Source organism: Oncorhynchus tshawytscha, linkage group LG23 (assembly GCF_018296145.1).
Source record: "Oncorhynchus tshawytscha isolate Ot180627B linkage group LG23, Otsh_v2.0, whole genome shotgun sequence".
Lineage (NCBI taxonomy): Eukaryota > Metazoa > Chordata > Actinopteri > Salmoniformes > Salmonidae > Oncorhynchus > Oncorhynchus tshawytscha.
This window is the reverse complement of record NC_056451.1, coordinates 12,317,459-12,333,689: the sequence shown is the minus strand read 5'-3', so window position 1 is coordinate 12,333,689 and position 16,231 is coordinate 12,317,459. Positions and strand designations below refer to the sequence as shown.

The 16,231-nt window shown below is 42.0% G+C and overlaps 1 protein-coding gene across 1 annotated transcript; it reads right to left on the bottom strand.

Moving 5' to 3' along the window:
- Window positions 1-77: 77 nt before the first annotated feature.
- ctsk (cathepsin K) lies at window positions 78-6,977 on the bottom strand. The gene is made up of 8 exons (XM_024385835.2): window positions 6,824-6,977; window positions 5,865-5,991; window positions 4,943-5,065; window positions 3,782-3,934; window positions 2,737-2,955; window positions 1,090-1,255; window positions 836-944; window positions 78-690 (listed from the first exon to the last, which is right to left on the bottom strand). The coding sequence occupies exons 2-8, from the start codon at window positions 5,988-5,990 to the stop codon at window positions 591-593; spliced, it is 996 nt and encodes a 331-aa protein (XP_024241603.1). The 5' UTR covers window position 5,991; window positions 6,824-6,977; the 3' UTR covers window positions 78-590.
- Window positions 6,978-16,231: the final 9,254 nt, after the last annotated feature.

The window sequence follows — 16,231 nt, the reverse complement described above, 5'->3', positions numbered from 1 at the left end:
AATCTTCCTTTTTCTGTTGGTCTTTCTTTCACATCTCTTCCCTTCAATGGGGAAATGTACAGGCACATACACTCACATTTCAAATTAATCAACTTTTATTCCATTTCATAGAAAGCAATGTTACAATTCAATCATCAGATTTTGGTGTAAAAGTGCTGAACAATAAAATAAAAGTCAACATCATTCAAAGAAAAACCCACCGGGAGCAATCTTGATCGACACACACTTACATTTACTAAGTTTAATACCTTTTTGCATTGACAGGAAAGTGAGACAAAACTCCCATTGCACAGCAATGTTACCTGACCTGACACACTGAATACAACCTATGCAAAGTGCTGTGCACTACACAGATTCCTCATCACAATCATAGTTGTTCCACTGTAGATCAGACTACAATTGAAGTCTGGCAGTTTGAAGATATAACAGTAAGACTTGAGTAGGTTGCAAAAAAAACTCTGGGATACCCAAACTTCCAGACTATATGAATGTGCTATTCCAGAAACATAGTGTTATTTTCTGTATCGTGTGTAGTCATTGATATGTGGTTTGGCTTCCCTGCCTCCATGGTGCACTCCGCCGCTTGGTGTTCACATGATGGGGTAACTGGCCAGGTTGGCAATGCCACATGCATTCCCGCGGTTACGTGCCATCATGATGTAGCCCTGTTTGCCCCAGCTCTCGCTCCAGCTGTTAGAGAGGGGGGAGAGTGAGAGAGAGAGAGAGAGAGAGGATAAAGAGGATGAATCGTGGTTTTGAAAAAATACATTTCAAGTCAACCGTGTGTAACGTATTACCTGATGCCATTGAATAAGCCCAGTGCATTGTGACCCACCTGTTCTTGACGATCCAGAATTTCACGCCCTTGGCAGTTTGTCCATAGCCCACTGCAAGCACGGCGTGGTTGATGTCATCCTTGTTGCAGTTGGGGTCGTAGTACACGCCTGAGTAAATGACAGTGTAAAGGAATGAGCTTCAATAAGCTTTAAGAGAAGTGCTTTAGGAGTCTACTGGCATGTGTCGTATGTTAGACCACTACACGTGGTTGATTCTTCTATCCATGGTACTTGGAGGCAGAATGTCACTCACCTCTCTGGTAGAATTGGAAGGTGGAGAGGGTGGCATCAATGCCCACAGCCACAGGCCCCACTTTGACTACAGCCTTGGTCAGTGCCCACTCGTCTCCCTCAGGGATCTCCTTGAACCCGCGACACTGAGCACCCATGCCAGACGCGTTGTAGGCACACTGCTCATCCTGTAGACAGAGTGGTAGACATGGATTGGTTTATTTATGATTCCGATTCCGATCGCTTAATGGGAACATGTACAGGATTGCAGGGGTGATTGCAGGGTAGAGTGAACATCTTAGGCTTCGAGCTCCAACATGCAGGACTAAGTGAAATAAAATTATGAAAATGGTCATAAAAACAATAGAAATAGAAATAGCACTATATACATAATAACAACTGTGGCAGTGGTGAATAAATACATGGTCATTGGGGTGGAGGCAGAGTAAAGACTGTGGGGGGGTGGGGTAGAATGACCATAGGGGGAGCAGCAGCATGATCATTGAGTGGAATCAAAACCAAAAAGTAATAATAAACATATTAACAACTGCAACAGTGATGAATGTTGGGGTGGGGGCAGAGTAAAATCCATTGGGGGTGGGGGAACAGCAGGAGAAAGAATGTCCATAGGGAGAGTAGCAGGTAAGATAAGTGAGAGTTGAAGATGTGGAGGGGGATGTCCATTTGCGGGGAGTAGCGGGGGGATGTCCATAGGGGGAGTAGCGGGGGGAGGGGGGAGCAGATAGCTGACTAGTGGTGGCTGTTCAGCAGCCTGATGGACTGAGGGTAGAAACTATAGGCCAGTCTTTCAGTTTTTGCCATGATGCTCCTGTATTGCTCGCGTCTGAGTGATTGAAGCGGGGAGAACAGGGCATGGTTTGGATCCCCAATGATCTTCTTGGCTTTCCTGTGACACCAGGTGTTCTAGATGTCCTGTAGGGCAGGCAGTGTGCACCCAATGGTGCGTTCGGCTGCACGTAATTGCCGTACCAGGCTGTGATGCAACCCGACAGTATGCTCTCGACGGTGCTTCTGTAGAACACTGTGAGGGCCCTCGGGGACATGCCAAATTTCTTCAGCATCCTGAGGTTGAAGAGTCGCTGCCTTCTTCACTACGGTGTCCGTGTGGTTAGACCATTTCAGCTTCTCTGAGACGGCCGTCTCCACAGCAGACCGTCTCCACGGCGGCCCCGTTGATGGGGATGGGGGCGTGTCCAGCCTGGTTCCTCCTGAAGTCCACAATCAGCTCCTTTGTTTTGCTAACGTTGAGGGAGAGGTTGTTTACCTGGCACCACGCCATCAGAGTGCCTATATCCTCCCTGTAGACTGTCTCGTCGTTGTTGGTGATCAGGCCTACTGACTTTCCACTATAGCTGGTCTTGGTACTATGTTGCTACTGTACATTTCTAGCAAATTACTAATAACTTTCATAGCACCTTGGTAGTGGTGTGTTCTGTATATCCTAGGAAAATGTGGACAACTACAGAAGTGGTTACATACAAGCAAAGCACTAAACAATATGGAAGTGAGCAAAGTGCTTGTGTTGTTTGGAGTTAGGCCATTGGAGAATTACATAAGACCATGGATGTAAAACAGCTGTTTTAGTTTGGCGAACAAACTAAAACGACAGTCACATTCTGTTTCAATGTCAGCCAAACCATGCCCCTACCTGGCCTAGGTAAGGGTAAGTCTCCTCTGTGTCGATGCCTCCGTTTTCCTCAACGTATTCGAAGGCGTTGGTCATGTAGCCTCCACCACAGCCATTGTTCTCAGTGACACAGTCCACCAGGTTCTGGGGGCTGAGGTCTATCAGTTTGCCTGTGGTCTTTGCCAGCTGGCCCTCCAGGGCCCCAGCAGAGCTGAAGGCCCAGCATGAGCCACAGGAGAGCTGAGAAAGAGAGGACATAAGCATTTACATTAGGGTCACGGCTGCCTTCTCCAATTTGTCCATCAGGTGGTGCACTTTGACAGAGAGTCAAAGGCCCTGATTGAAAAAAAGCTTTCAGAGGGTTTCAGCAAATAATGTTTTTTTCGTCTGCCCTCAGAACATCTGTAGTTATCATATTCACCACTAGAGGGTAGACATACTGCACTCACACCTCACTATCACATCCCTCCTGAACCTGACAGCTCTTTGTTGATACCACAGACTATTAGTGCTCATATAAAGTGACCTAATGTTCATTAATGGTATACATCTAGGGCTAATCTCCTAGTGTTCCCTGGTAGCAAAGATGTACTCCATATTTCAGCCTGGGTACTTAATGTACCACTTAACTAAATACCATGTTGACATGAATAATAAATAATGCCTTAGTGTCCAATTAGATCATAATGAGTAATTACCTTTCATAATCAAACATTCTTTACTTGTCTAAGTCAATTAGACAAACCATGGGTTTTTATTGTCCTAGACAGGTTACGTGACTGTACTGTAACTGTGATCATTTGCTACCTCAAGAAAACAAAGAGGCCTGACTAAACTGACTGAAAGCAAGGAGGAATATGAAATCAGTTCTTTATAACCCAGTGTTTCCCCTAGACATTTTCAGATGGCACCCCGCCTAGACTGTTGCTCTCTACCTAAAACCATTATTTTGGCCTCAATTAAGCTTGTTTGAACATTTTGGTGCAATAAATCTAGGAAATAAGAAATACATCTAGGGGAAACAGTGGACTTGAGTGACAGCTCGTTGTTGTTCGCATCCTCTAACCTGGTTCTTGACTGGGGTCACCATGCCCTTCTTGCGGTAGTCGATGGACCTGGGGAGCTTCACCACATTGTTGTCAGGGATCCAGGTGTTGCTACGGTCCCTGTTCATGGGCACCTGGAGGCCAGTCAGCTTCTCAACTATCTCCTCTGACGTCTGAGGAGAGGGATGCGGATGAGGATGAGGATGCATGCACAGCAATAGACTATGAACCATTTACCCACTATGAGTAGGGACAAGTGGTTCCATGTTTATAGTCCAACAGTTATCATATTAAAAAAGCAATGGCTTATTAATCCCATTGGAGATCATGAAATAAAAAATAAAATAAAAACGGACACAATTTACATAATTTTAAACCCATCATGCCCTGATACTGAAACTTTAAGTACTATACATCCTTGTTTTATTTACAGAACATCTCAACATAGAAGTGAAACTGACATTCAGATGAACTGATCTCTGCCCTGAGTCTCTGTGAAACTTTAAGTACTATACATCCTTGTTTTATTTACAGAACATCTCAACATAGAAGTGAAACTGACATTCAGATGAACTGATCTCTGTGTACTCCGATGGATAAGAAATGGACAAAGCATTAATGAGTGGCATAGAAGCCAAGCAGTAAAAGTCAAGCTGCTATATATCAGGTTGTTTTTCCCTACCGTTTTAATCTACAGCCCGTTCAGGGATTTCAAGTCTCACACGAACACAGTCATCACTCATGACCCAACCTGACACGCAAGTCACGGCTAGGGGTAGATTTAATGTTCACTAACCTAACAACCTCCATTTGAATCAGTAAGCCATTGAGTGAGTAAAAACACAGATGGCTGTGCTCTGCATCAGCTAAAAGCCACTACTCTGTTCTGTGCTTGATCTTGTTTGTGAAATAAAACCATAACTACAACTTGAGGGACATTCCCCTATTTGAAACACATACCCAAAATGATAAGCCTTGGACAGTAGGGAGACAATGGTTAGAAAGGATAACTGAGGACAGCAAACACAAAATAGTTTCCCTCTGACATATCATTCCAGACGTATGCTTTCACACGGAGTTACATAGACTAATTTTTAGACCCTCCCATTTTTTTGTACTTTTTCTCCATGTACACAACAACAACAAAAAACACCCATAGAGGATGTGGCTCACTAACTCACCATGTCTCCCAGGTGGTTCATGCCCAGCTCGTACGAGTGAATGCCCAGAGCGGCCTCCTCATTGTGGGCTTCGATCAGACGCATGTTCTTCTCCCAGATGGTTCTACGGATCGCCTCCTCCCCCTACCATGAAAACATCCACAAAACACGAGTATCAATCATACAACTGGTCATTCGTGTGTTCTTTGGTCCCTGTGCTCACAGTCTCCACAGTGCAACTGAACTGGTTCATAGAGACACAAAATGGTGGAGGTGAAAGGTAGTTAGGAAAATATTTATTGTCAACTCTTTACAGTGCCGTCGATCACTCATTGCAGTGTGTGAGGAATGATGCTTCAAAGCTGGATGTAGTAGGGGAAAAAGTGCTGTCTTGTGTTTTCTGCTGAGGAATGTGCTGACCGTAAATTGTGGGGGACACACATCCTGAAGCAGTGAGGCCCAAACTTTGTCTTGTAAGGTCAAGTTAGCTTATAGCACTGAAATACTTGTGTTCCTAACAGCTTGGCTGATAACTCTTTACTGTAAAAACAAGGAAGTTGAAATTCTGAACGGAAGATTTAGTTCTCATGTTTCCTGCTTTTCTTGCTTGCAAGGTATAATAACAAAACATTTCAAGGGACAACAACATATACAGAAGCTCTCCACAATAGTTTGTAAACTATTGACTTAAAGACAACAGTGTTCTCATACGTATAACTGACACACTATATTTTAACTAATGTCATGATGATGAATGGCTTTGATATTCAAAAGCATTTTCACCGTCAAAGCAAATAAGAAACATCATGAGTATTTGTTATCCAAGGCTGAGGTAATCGTTCTGTAATTACCAACCTTTAGAGGAACGGGCAGAATTCGAACAAAAACCACTGCATAAATGTGAGGAGTAGGTAGCCAGGCAGCCAGAAAGACGGACACTCACCAGGCCGTTGTACTCTCTCAGGTGGGTGGTCTTCCAGGAGTCCCACTGTGCTTCCAGTGACATCTCATTCAGGGGATGGGCTACGACTGAGCCCAAGAGCAGCAGTACACAACCACACAGCAGCATTCTGAGAAAAGACAAAAGGGCTACTTTAGTTATTGATGTATACATATTACATTGATAAATACAATTAGATAATTGCCCTATGCATTATATTTCTACATTTCAATATTGTGGCAGCACCTAAGAGTCTAGACAAACCCAAGGAATGGCACTAATTACAGTACAAATACAGAAATGGTTGTTGACTTTCATACTGACAACGTAACATCCATAAGAGAGGTGAAGTACATTGGGCTTCAGTTCATATTTTTCTCGCTCTGCCTCATTATTAAGAGGTGTCATAACAAAAGACAGCATCTCTATGTTCTATGGGAAATTCCTCAGCTCATTCATAGGGAACTTCATGCTACTGTATAGACCTTTGCTGCACAGTAATAATAGGGTTTACTTAGGGTTTACTTCATGTTTAATATTCCCATTGTTTCATGGTGCTATAAATTAATGTAGGCTATACAGGCGATAAAGGTTTCATAGTTAACTTTAGAACTGTTTCACTTCTATGATAAATGTTTGACTACACCATGACCAAAGTGCATTCTTTGTTGCAAACAGAAAATAGTACACTTATAATCACATCACTGCTCTGCAATGTTTTAACTATAAAACAAACGAAGCCTACTATTTGTCGAAACGCAGTGATTATCAATGTTATTTTTAACAACTAATTCGATGTGGTACTTGTTTTATGGAAACATAAAATCCCAAGTGAAACTGAACGTTCTAATGAACATAATTCTACCAAATGACTGCTTGAAAAAAATCATGTAGACATAAAGGCAACATCAAAAGTTTACGGATTTAAGAAATTGAAAAAATGTGGAGTTGGCAAATTCTACCTTGATCGTAGACTTGAAGAGAAGATGTCGGATGAATTCCTTTGACCAGTTGTTTCCCTACGATGAAGTAGGTCACTGTGTGAGCAGTTATATAGTCTGCAGTTTGAGGAAGTGCAAAGAGAGCTCTAAATTTAGGAGGGGAAAAAGTTTCCGCAAAGGGGAATTACATCTGGATTCGATCATCTAAAGGAGCCAACCAGATGATATCAGGTGTCAAATTGCAGGGGCGTCTCTAACTTTTAAGTCAATATTTAACATTGCAATAGGCCTTTATTCGCTGTGCACATTTATCTCAGTCGCATAGGTTTATAACAAGTGTATAACGATTATTTGAATTAAAAGATGTAGGCAAGCAGTAGCCTCTAACTGTTTATTTAGAAGATTCAGAAAATAAAGAAAGTGAATGATTGTGAATATATATCAAACAACAAAATATTTGTATAGTATTTATTATTTCAGAATAAGCCTACGTTGTAAATTACATAATGGTGTAATGCAAAAAAAAATACTAGGCATGCTGGTAAAATTGAGGGTATGAGCTGTGAGTGGGGTGGTGTTGTCTGGTGGTGGGGGGATAGGCCATTTGAATAACTTTGGACCTTCACTTTGGATAGCTGACGCAAAGTTGAATTTTTCCATGTGACTCAAATCAGGGTTAAGTATGATATATATACAAGTCTCAAGGTGGCCTCTCTATATAGAATGTGACATACTGTCTGTAGCAAATCCCAACAATTCTATGCTATGGTCCCCCCTTCTGCATATGATCACCATTGCTCTGATGTTCGAACGGGTACTTCCGTGTGTTAGTCAACCCCCTGTGGTCCTGAGCCAATGTGTCAGGGCTGTGTGTATATGTAGACTGTCTCGTGATGTTAGGTACATGCAGTCAGACATGACTCTACATGCTTTAATCACCCCTTAAAAAATAATGCATCTTGTGACATACACTCAACCATGAGAACAACACACTAAACTGCATGTTGATTACTCACACTTGTTCATGTAAAATGGGGCCCTATTCAACCCAAACTGTTCTCCTGTGCTGAATGAATGCATGTTTAAGTGGATTTCCTCAAATTTTTGCATTGTAAGAACATGTTTCTTGGTCAAATCTAGTTACCATTTTTATAAGACATTATCATTATTTCAACATAAAACACCAGATACCAGAATAAAGATGTTTAGCTCTCTCTGTTTCAAAAGTAGAAGGTTGATGTTTAAGGTCAAGCCATGTGGAGTCTCGAGTATGAGAGTCATTCATGTGCAAGGGAGCTAGCCTGGCATTCGTCAATGACGATTTGTAATCTGTCTGATCTCTGGTATAGACTTGGGCACCTGAAGCATTTGCCCTTGGCCCTCCGGAGCTCACTGGGCAGCAGAATGAGACTTAAGCTCCTTTAAGACTCTTTCAGGCACTGTTTGATTGGGCCAGCCACTATAGATAATGAGACCAGGACTGTCTGCATCGTTCAACCAGCAGTCCCCCTCTCAGGTCGAGAACATGTCATGGTGATGTGGTGATGTGTGTGTATGTGTTTGTGTGTGTGTGTGCGTGTGTGCATGTGCATGTTGGTGTGTTTGTGGAGTGGGGGGCGTTGGTATTTTACTAGGTATTTTCTGATTGACCATGTTTATGTGACAGTGCCAATACTTGAATTAACTTGAATTCCAATGGAGTGTTTGTTCACTTTGAAATTGCTAAGCAAACAAATGAAATGTGAGAAATATAGTATTCTTTCTAACAAGGATATCTACATATACAGTACCAGTCAAAGTTTGGACACACCTACTCATTCAAGGGTTTCTCTTTCTTTTTACTATTTTATACATTGTAGAATAATAGTGAAGACATCAAAACTATGAAATAACCCACATGGAATCATGTAGTAACCCAAAAAGTGTTAAACAAATTCAAATATATTTTATATTTGAGATTCTTCAAATTAACCACCCTTTGTCTTGATGACAGCTTTGCACACTCTTAGGTGTGTCCAAACTTTTGACTGGTACTGTACTTTTGACTGGTACTGTATTTCTGGATGTTGTGTATCGCTGGAAATAATCAGAATTCATGTAAACATAACAGTTTTGAAAACATAGCTTGTCCAATAAAATTAGTTGTTTGGCACCTTAACCCCAGGTGTGGGGTAAATTTAGCATAGGGGCAGGGTAAGTTAAGCCGCCTTGGTGTAAGATCTACACATCTACACATTTCTGTACTATATTAAATATTACCATCATATTTTTAAAACAATGTCTATCTTTATTTCACAAACACAATTCAACACAATCATCATTTTGCATTATTTTTTCTCTTTTAAAAAATTTAAGCATCTTTTAACACAGGTTTAACACTTAACATAGGCTAAACATGAAACACACACATTTGTAACACTTTGTACTATAATTTTTGTTTTTTAACATAGGCTCAGGCCCTGGTAACCTCATATCCCAGTGATAATACCTTTCATTACACCTTGGAAGAAAACACTTCAGATGTGGCCTAGAGGGGGGATCCATCATTCATTGAATCAAATGGCTCATTCATCACAAAACCCACTGATATTGCCAACTACTTTAATTATTTTTTTCATTGGCAAGATTTAAAAATGTAGGCATGCCAGCAACAAACACTGACACTACCCATCCAAGTATTTCTGACCAAATTATGAAAGACAAGCATTGTAATTTTGAATTCCATAAAGTAAGTGTGTAAGAGGTGAAAAAAGTTATTGTTGTCTATCAACAATGACAAGCCAGTGGGGTCTGACAACTTGGATGGAAAATTACTTAGGAGAACAGTGGACGATATTGCCACTCCTATTTGCCATATCTTCAATTTAAGCCTACTAGAAAGTGTGTGCCCTCGGGGCTGGAGGGAAGCAAAAGTCATTCCGCTACCTAAGAATAGTAAAGACCCCTCAAGTAGCTGACCAATCAGCCTGTTACCAACCCTTAGTAAACTTTTGGAAAAAATTGTGTTTGATCAGATGCAATGCTATTCTACAGTGAAAATTGACAATAGACTTTCAGCACGCCTATAGGAAAGAACATTCAACAAGCACAGCACTTACACAAATGACTGATGATTGGTTGAGTGAAATTGATGATTAAAAGATTGTGAGGGCTGTTTTGTTAGACTTCAGTGAGGCTTTTGACATTATCGTTCATAGTCGGCTGCTGAAAAAATGTACACTATGTGCTATACATGTACTCTATGTGCCTTACACACCCTGCTATATTGGAAAAAAGAGTTACCTGTCTAATAAAACACAGAGGGTGTTCTTTAATGGAAGTCTCTCCAACATAATCCAGGTAGAATCAGGAATTCCTCAGGGCAGCAGTCTTGGCACCTTACTTTTTTCAATCTTTACTAACGACGTGATACTGGCTTTGAGTAAAGCCAGTGTGTCTGTGTCAGCTACACAGCAACTGAAATGACTGCAATACTTAACAAGGAGCTGCAGTTAGTTTCAGAATGGGAGGCAAGCAATAAGTTAGTCCTAAATATTTCTAAAACTAAAAGCATTGTATTTGGGACAAATCATTCACTACACCCTAAACCTCAACTAAATATTGTAATGAATAATGTGGAAATTGAGCAAGTTGAGGTGACTAAACTGCTTGGAGTAACCCTGGATTGTAAACTGTCATGGTCAAAAAATATGGATACAACAGTAGCTAAGATGAGTCTGTCCATAATAAAGTCCTGCTCTGCCATCTTAACAGCACTATCAACAAGCCAGGTCCTACAAGCCCTAGTTTTGTCACACCTGGACTATTGTTCAGTAGTGTGGTCAGGTGTCACAAAGAGGGATTTAGGAAAACTGCAATCGGCTCAGAACAGGGCAGCACGGCCCTTGGATGTACACAGAGAGCTAACATTAATAATATGCATGTCAATCTCTCCTGGCTCAAAGTGGAGGAGAGATTGACTTCATCACTACTTGTATTTGTGAGAGGTATTGACATGTTGAATGCACCGAGGTGTCTGTTTCAACTACTGGCACACAGCTCGGACACCCATGCATACCCCACAAAACATGCCACCAGATGTTTCTTCACAGTCCCCAAGTCCAGAACAGACTATGGGAGGTGCACAGTACCATATAGAGCCATGAGACATGGAACTGAATCCCACATCAAGTAACTGATGCAAGCAATAAAATCAGATTTACAAAACAGATAAGAATACACCTTATTGAACAGTGGGGACTGTGAAGAAACAAAAACACAGGCACAGACACATGCATACACACACGATAACATACTCACTGTACACACACATACACATGGATTTTATGTTGTAGATATGTGATAATAGAGTAGTGGCCTGAGGGCACACACTTAATGTGTTGTGAAATCTGTTGTGAATGTAATGTAATGTTTTACAAATTGTATAACTGCCTTAATTTTGCTGGACCCCAGCTAATGGGGATCCATAATAAATACAAATACAAACTCAACTGACGAAGGCATTTGTCATAGTTTGAACTTGACTAACCACACAGATGCAAGGTGTCTTCAAAAGGGGGCAGGAAATGTCTGGGACAGGGATGTTGTTTCAATGTAGAAATTCGTAGGCAAGTTCTCTGCATCTGAGGCTACTAAAGCCTATGAAACTGGTCTGCAAGATTCTTGATTTGTTTAGCAAGCTCTGACCCATGTCAGACAAGAGCTTGTGTGCCACTGCTACTCTCTCATAGTCTCTCTTTCGAACAGGTGCATGTTCATTTTCTTTTTTGCCTATATAACTCTTAAGTGTAATTTGGTCCATTTTTTTCATCCCTTGCTGCTGCTCAAATTATAAAACCAAATAGCGCAATTTATCTTAAAGAAACCATTTGGACTATATTAGCCCACACAGCTGAGGAAGAGCTTTCATGCTAGGTTTAGGACCTCATATTGTAGTTTATAGAGACCCCAACTAATGTATAAAAAGCCTTAAAACGATCTACTTGGTTTAGATATAAGCATCACGAAACCTATAACGCAATAAATTAATTTGACTTAGTGAAAATCATTTTTTTGGAGCTAATTTGCTTACCACTTTTTCCATGTGGTTTCTTCCTTCACAGACTCCATGAAAAGATGACCTCTTCCCAAATATTTGGTTACATGGTTCATTTTGTGTACGGTATCCTAGAAACAAGGGGTGGCTAAACTAACCTTTTGGCACAACTTACCCCACTCTCACCTACAGTTCCTTAAATGGCATGGTCATTGTGTTACTACAGAGTTTTATGTTCTGTACAAAATCCTGGTACCAATACATTAAATATATTAGATTTCCTATTTACTTGAATTTCCGTTCAATATTTAGTGAGACCTGACAGAGCTGTTGGAGGGGAGGCCACATCTGTTTCCTGTTTTTGTGCATACCATTGAGCCCACCACAAAACTGGAAGCAGATCACCTCCCAGGATCCTCTGCTCTGATCATATGACCAATCCCGTGACTGAGTCATGGGATGGGATCTCCAGTTTGACTAAGCTGGTCTGGTACTATAATAATAAGTAATCTGACATCATTGTGTTGTTTTATGAGAGCAACAAAGTAATCATAAACAACCATATATACTCCATGTTTATATATACACACCAAGATCCATAAGACCGCTCCTTTACCATGTTTTTACAGCAATTCCACAGTAGAAGCTTTGGAATTTACAACCAATCCATATATTTTGTTATGAGAATTATACATCTATTTTGTTTATTCCCTGTATCTGTATATGGAGTAACATTCATTCAGATTTTTTCTAATCTACTGAAATATGTGTATGCCTGGGTTTGAATTCAGATGTGAACTGTGTGCACTTGTGACTGACCAATTCAGAGAAATGCATTTAAACTAGAGGGTTTGAATATATGTTTTGACAACAGATTCAAGTGTAGTCTTTATTTAATTCTCAGCAGAGATAGTTTATAAAAGGAGAAGCTGGATTTTAATTCCAGTACATTGATTTTTAAATTGACTGTTTAATATATTCTGTATCATCTCTCAATGCAATAAATCTATGATAAACCAAGGGGGTAGGCAGGATTGTTTGTTTCGAATGTCCCGCAACTCTGGAACATCCAGATGTGTTGAAAATAACCACGTCCCATTATAGCTGGGCATTCTTTCACCATTTGAAAGGGTTAGAAAATCAGACTAGATAATGAATAACTGTAGTTTTGTAGATTGTTCATTCAGGTGGACCATGTGGCTGTAGGTTCCTACACGGGTTACATGTACCAATAGGCCTACTGTATGTGTTGACTTGAAGTCGCTCTAGATAAAAGCATCTGGAGAATGGCTGAGCCTGTCCTGAATCAGTCAATCAGTGTTCAGAGAATTAGCAACACATTGTATTACAACAAAGACTTGAGGCCCTGGATGGGAAATCTATCATTGCATAGAATGCATCCAACCACATTCTGATCTTAGTGTTGGTAGACCTTAGTCTGTACTGAAATACCATCAGTGACTTTGACACAAGATCCACGTGACAGCTGTTAGTTTTGGGGTAACTAGTTAAACCGTAAGGCTTGGGATGTAATATCACTTAGGGGCTTCCTCCTTTGGCTTTGCACATGGGGAGGAATGGCGCTGGAACGTATAATTTTGACTGGTTTTCTTTTGCGATGATCTTAACTTTTTTTGTACCAAATGTTTGTGATATCGTTTCCTATGACCGGAAAGAGCTTCTGAACATCAGAACAGCGATAACTAACCTTGATTTGGAGATGGATTTCTACTTCAACGAGTCAGCGGCGCTGGGCATACTGCTCAACCTGGACCAGGCCCTAATCCTAACACTCGGAAGATAAAGTGAAGACACTTTCCAGCTGGTCAGCGTACTCAGAGCATGTGCTGACCAGCTGGAAAGTGTCTTCACTGACATTTTTAACCTCTCCCTGACCCAGTCTGTATTACCTACATGTTTCAAGCAGACCACCATAGTCCCTGTGCCCAAGAACGCCAAGGTAATCTCGTAGCACCCCTTAGCACTCACATCTGTAGCCATGAAATGCTTTAAAAGGCTGGTAAAGGATCACATCAACACCATCATCCCAGACACACTCCAATTCGAATACCGCCCCAACAGATCCACAGATGACGCAATCTCTATTGCACTCCACACTGTCCTTTCCCACATGGACAAAAGGAACTCCTATGTGAGAATGCTGTTCATTGACTACAGCTCAGCGTTCAACACCATAGTGCTCTCCAAGCTCATCACTAAGCTAAAGACCCAGGGACTGAACATCTCTCTCTGCAACTGGATCCTAGACTTCCTGATGGGACCCCCCCTAGGTTGGGAGGGTAGGCAACAACACCCCCCTCAGTGGTGCGTGCTTAGTCCCCTCCTGTACTCTCTGTTCACCCATGACTGTGTGGCCGCACATGACTCCAATACCATCATTAAGTTTGCTGACGACATGACGGTAGTAGGCCTCATCACTAATGACAATGAGACAGTCTATAGGGAGGAGGTCAGAGACCTGGCAATGTGGTGACAGGACAACAACCTCTCCCTCAACGTCAGCAAGACATAGGAGAAAATTGTGGACTAGAGGAAACAGAGGGCTGAGCACGCCCCCAATCACATCGACGGGGCTGGGTGCAGCGGGTTGAGAACTTCAAGTTCCTCTGTGTCCATATCATGGTTCAAACACACCAACACAGTTGGAAAGATGGCATGATGCCATCTTCCCACTACGGAGGCTGAAAATATTTTTCATGGGCTCTCAGATCCTCAAAAAGTTATACAGCTGCACCATTGAGAGCATCTTGACTCGCTGCATGGTATGGCAACTGCTTGACCGCAAGGCAATAGAGAGGGTAGTGTGTGCGGCCCAGCACATCACTGGGGTCAAGCTCCCTGCCATCCAGGACCTATATACCAGGCGATGTCAGATGAAGGCCTGAAAATTGTCAAAGACTCCAGCCACCCAGGTCATAGACTGTTCTCTTTGCTACCACACGGCAAGCAGTACCGTTGCACCAAGTCTGGAGCCAACAGGGCATGAACAGCTTCTACCCCCAAACCACAAGGCTGCTAAATAGTTAGTTAAATAGTTAACCAAATAGCTACCCGGACTATGTTCATTAACCCTTTTTGTACTCATTACATATGCTGCTGCTACTGTTTACTATCTGTCACTTTATTCCTAGTTATATGTACAGTGGGGAGAACAAGTATTTGATACACTGCCGATTTTGCAGGTTTTCCTACTTACAGAGCATGTAGAGGTCTGTAATTTGTATCATAGGTACATTTCAACTGTGAGAGACAGAATCTAAAACAAATATCCAGAAAATCACATTGTATGATTTTTAAGTAATTAATTTGCTTTTTATTGCATGACATAAGTATTTGATACATCAGAAAAGCAGAACTTAATATTTGGTACAGAAACCTTTGTTTGCAATTACAGAGATCATACATTTCCTGTAGTTCTTGGCCAGGTTTGCACACACTGCAGCAGGGATTTTGGCCCCTCCTCCATACAGACCTTCTCCAGATCCTTCAGGTTTCGGGGCTGTCGCTGGGCAATACGGACTTTCAGCTCCCTCCAAAGATTTTCTATTGGGTTCAGGTCTGGAGACTGGCCAAGCCACTCCAGGACCTTGAGATGCTTCTTACGGAGCCACTCCTTAGTTGCCCTGGCTGTGTGTTTCGGAAGACCCAGCCACGACCCATCTTCAATGCTCTTACTGAGGGAAGGAGGTTGTTGGCCAAGATCTCGCGATACATGGCCCCATCCATCCTCCCCTCAATACGGTGCAGTCGTCCTGTCTCCTTTGCAGAAAAGCATCCCCAAAGAATGATGTTTCCACCTCCATGCTTCACAGTTGGGATGGTGTTCTTGGGGTTGTACTCATCCTTCTTCTTCCTCCAAACACAGCAAGTGGAGTTTAGAGTGGAGTTTAGTCTCATCAGACCACATGACCTTCTCCCATTCCTCCTTTGGATCATCCAGATGGTCATTGGCCAACTTCAGATGGGCCTGGACATGCGCTGGCTTGAGCAGGGGGACCTTGCGAGCGCTGCAAGATTTTAATCCATGACGGCGTAGTGTGTTACTAATGGTTTTCTTTGAGACTGTGGAACCAGCTCTCTTCAGGTCATTGACCAGGTCCTGCCGTGTAGTTCTGGGCTGATCCCTCACCTTCCTCATGATCATTGATGCCCCACGAGGTGAGATCTTGCATGGAGCCCCAGACCGAGGGTGATTGACCGTCATCTTGAACTTCTTCCATTTTACAATAATTGCACCAACAGTTGTTGCCTGCTCACCAAGCTGCTTGCCTATTGTCCTGTAACCCATCCCAGCCTTGTGCAGGTCTACAATTTTATCCCTGATGTCCTTACACAGCTCTCTGGTCTTGGCCATTGTGGAGAGGTTGGAGTCT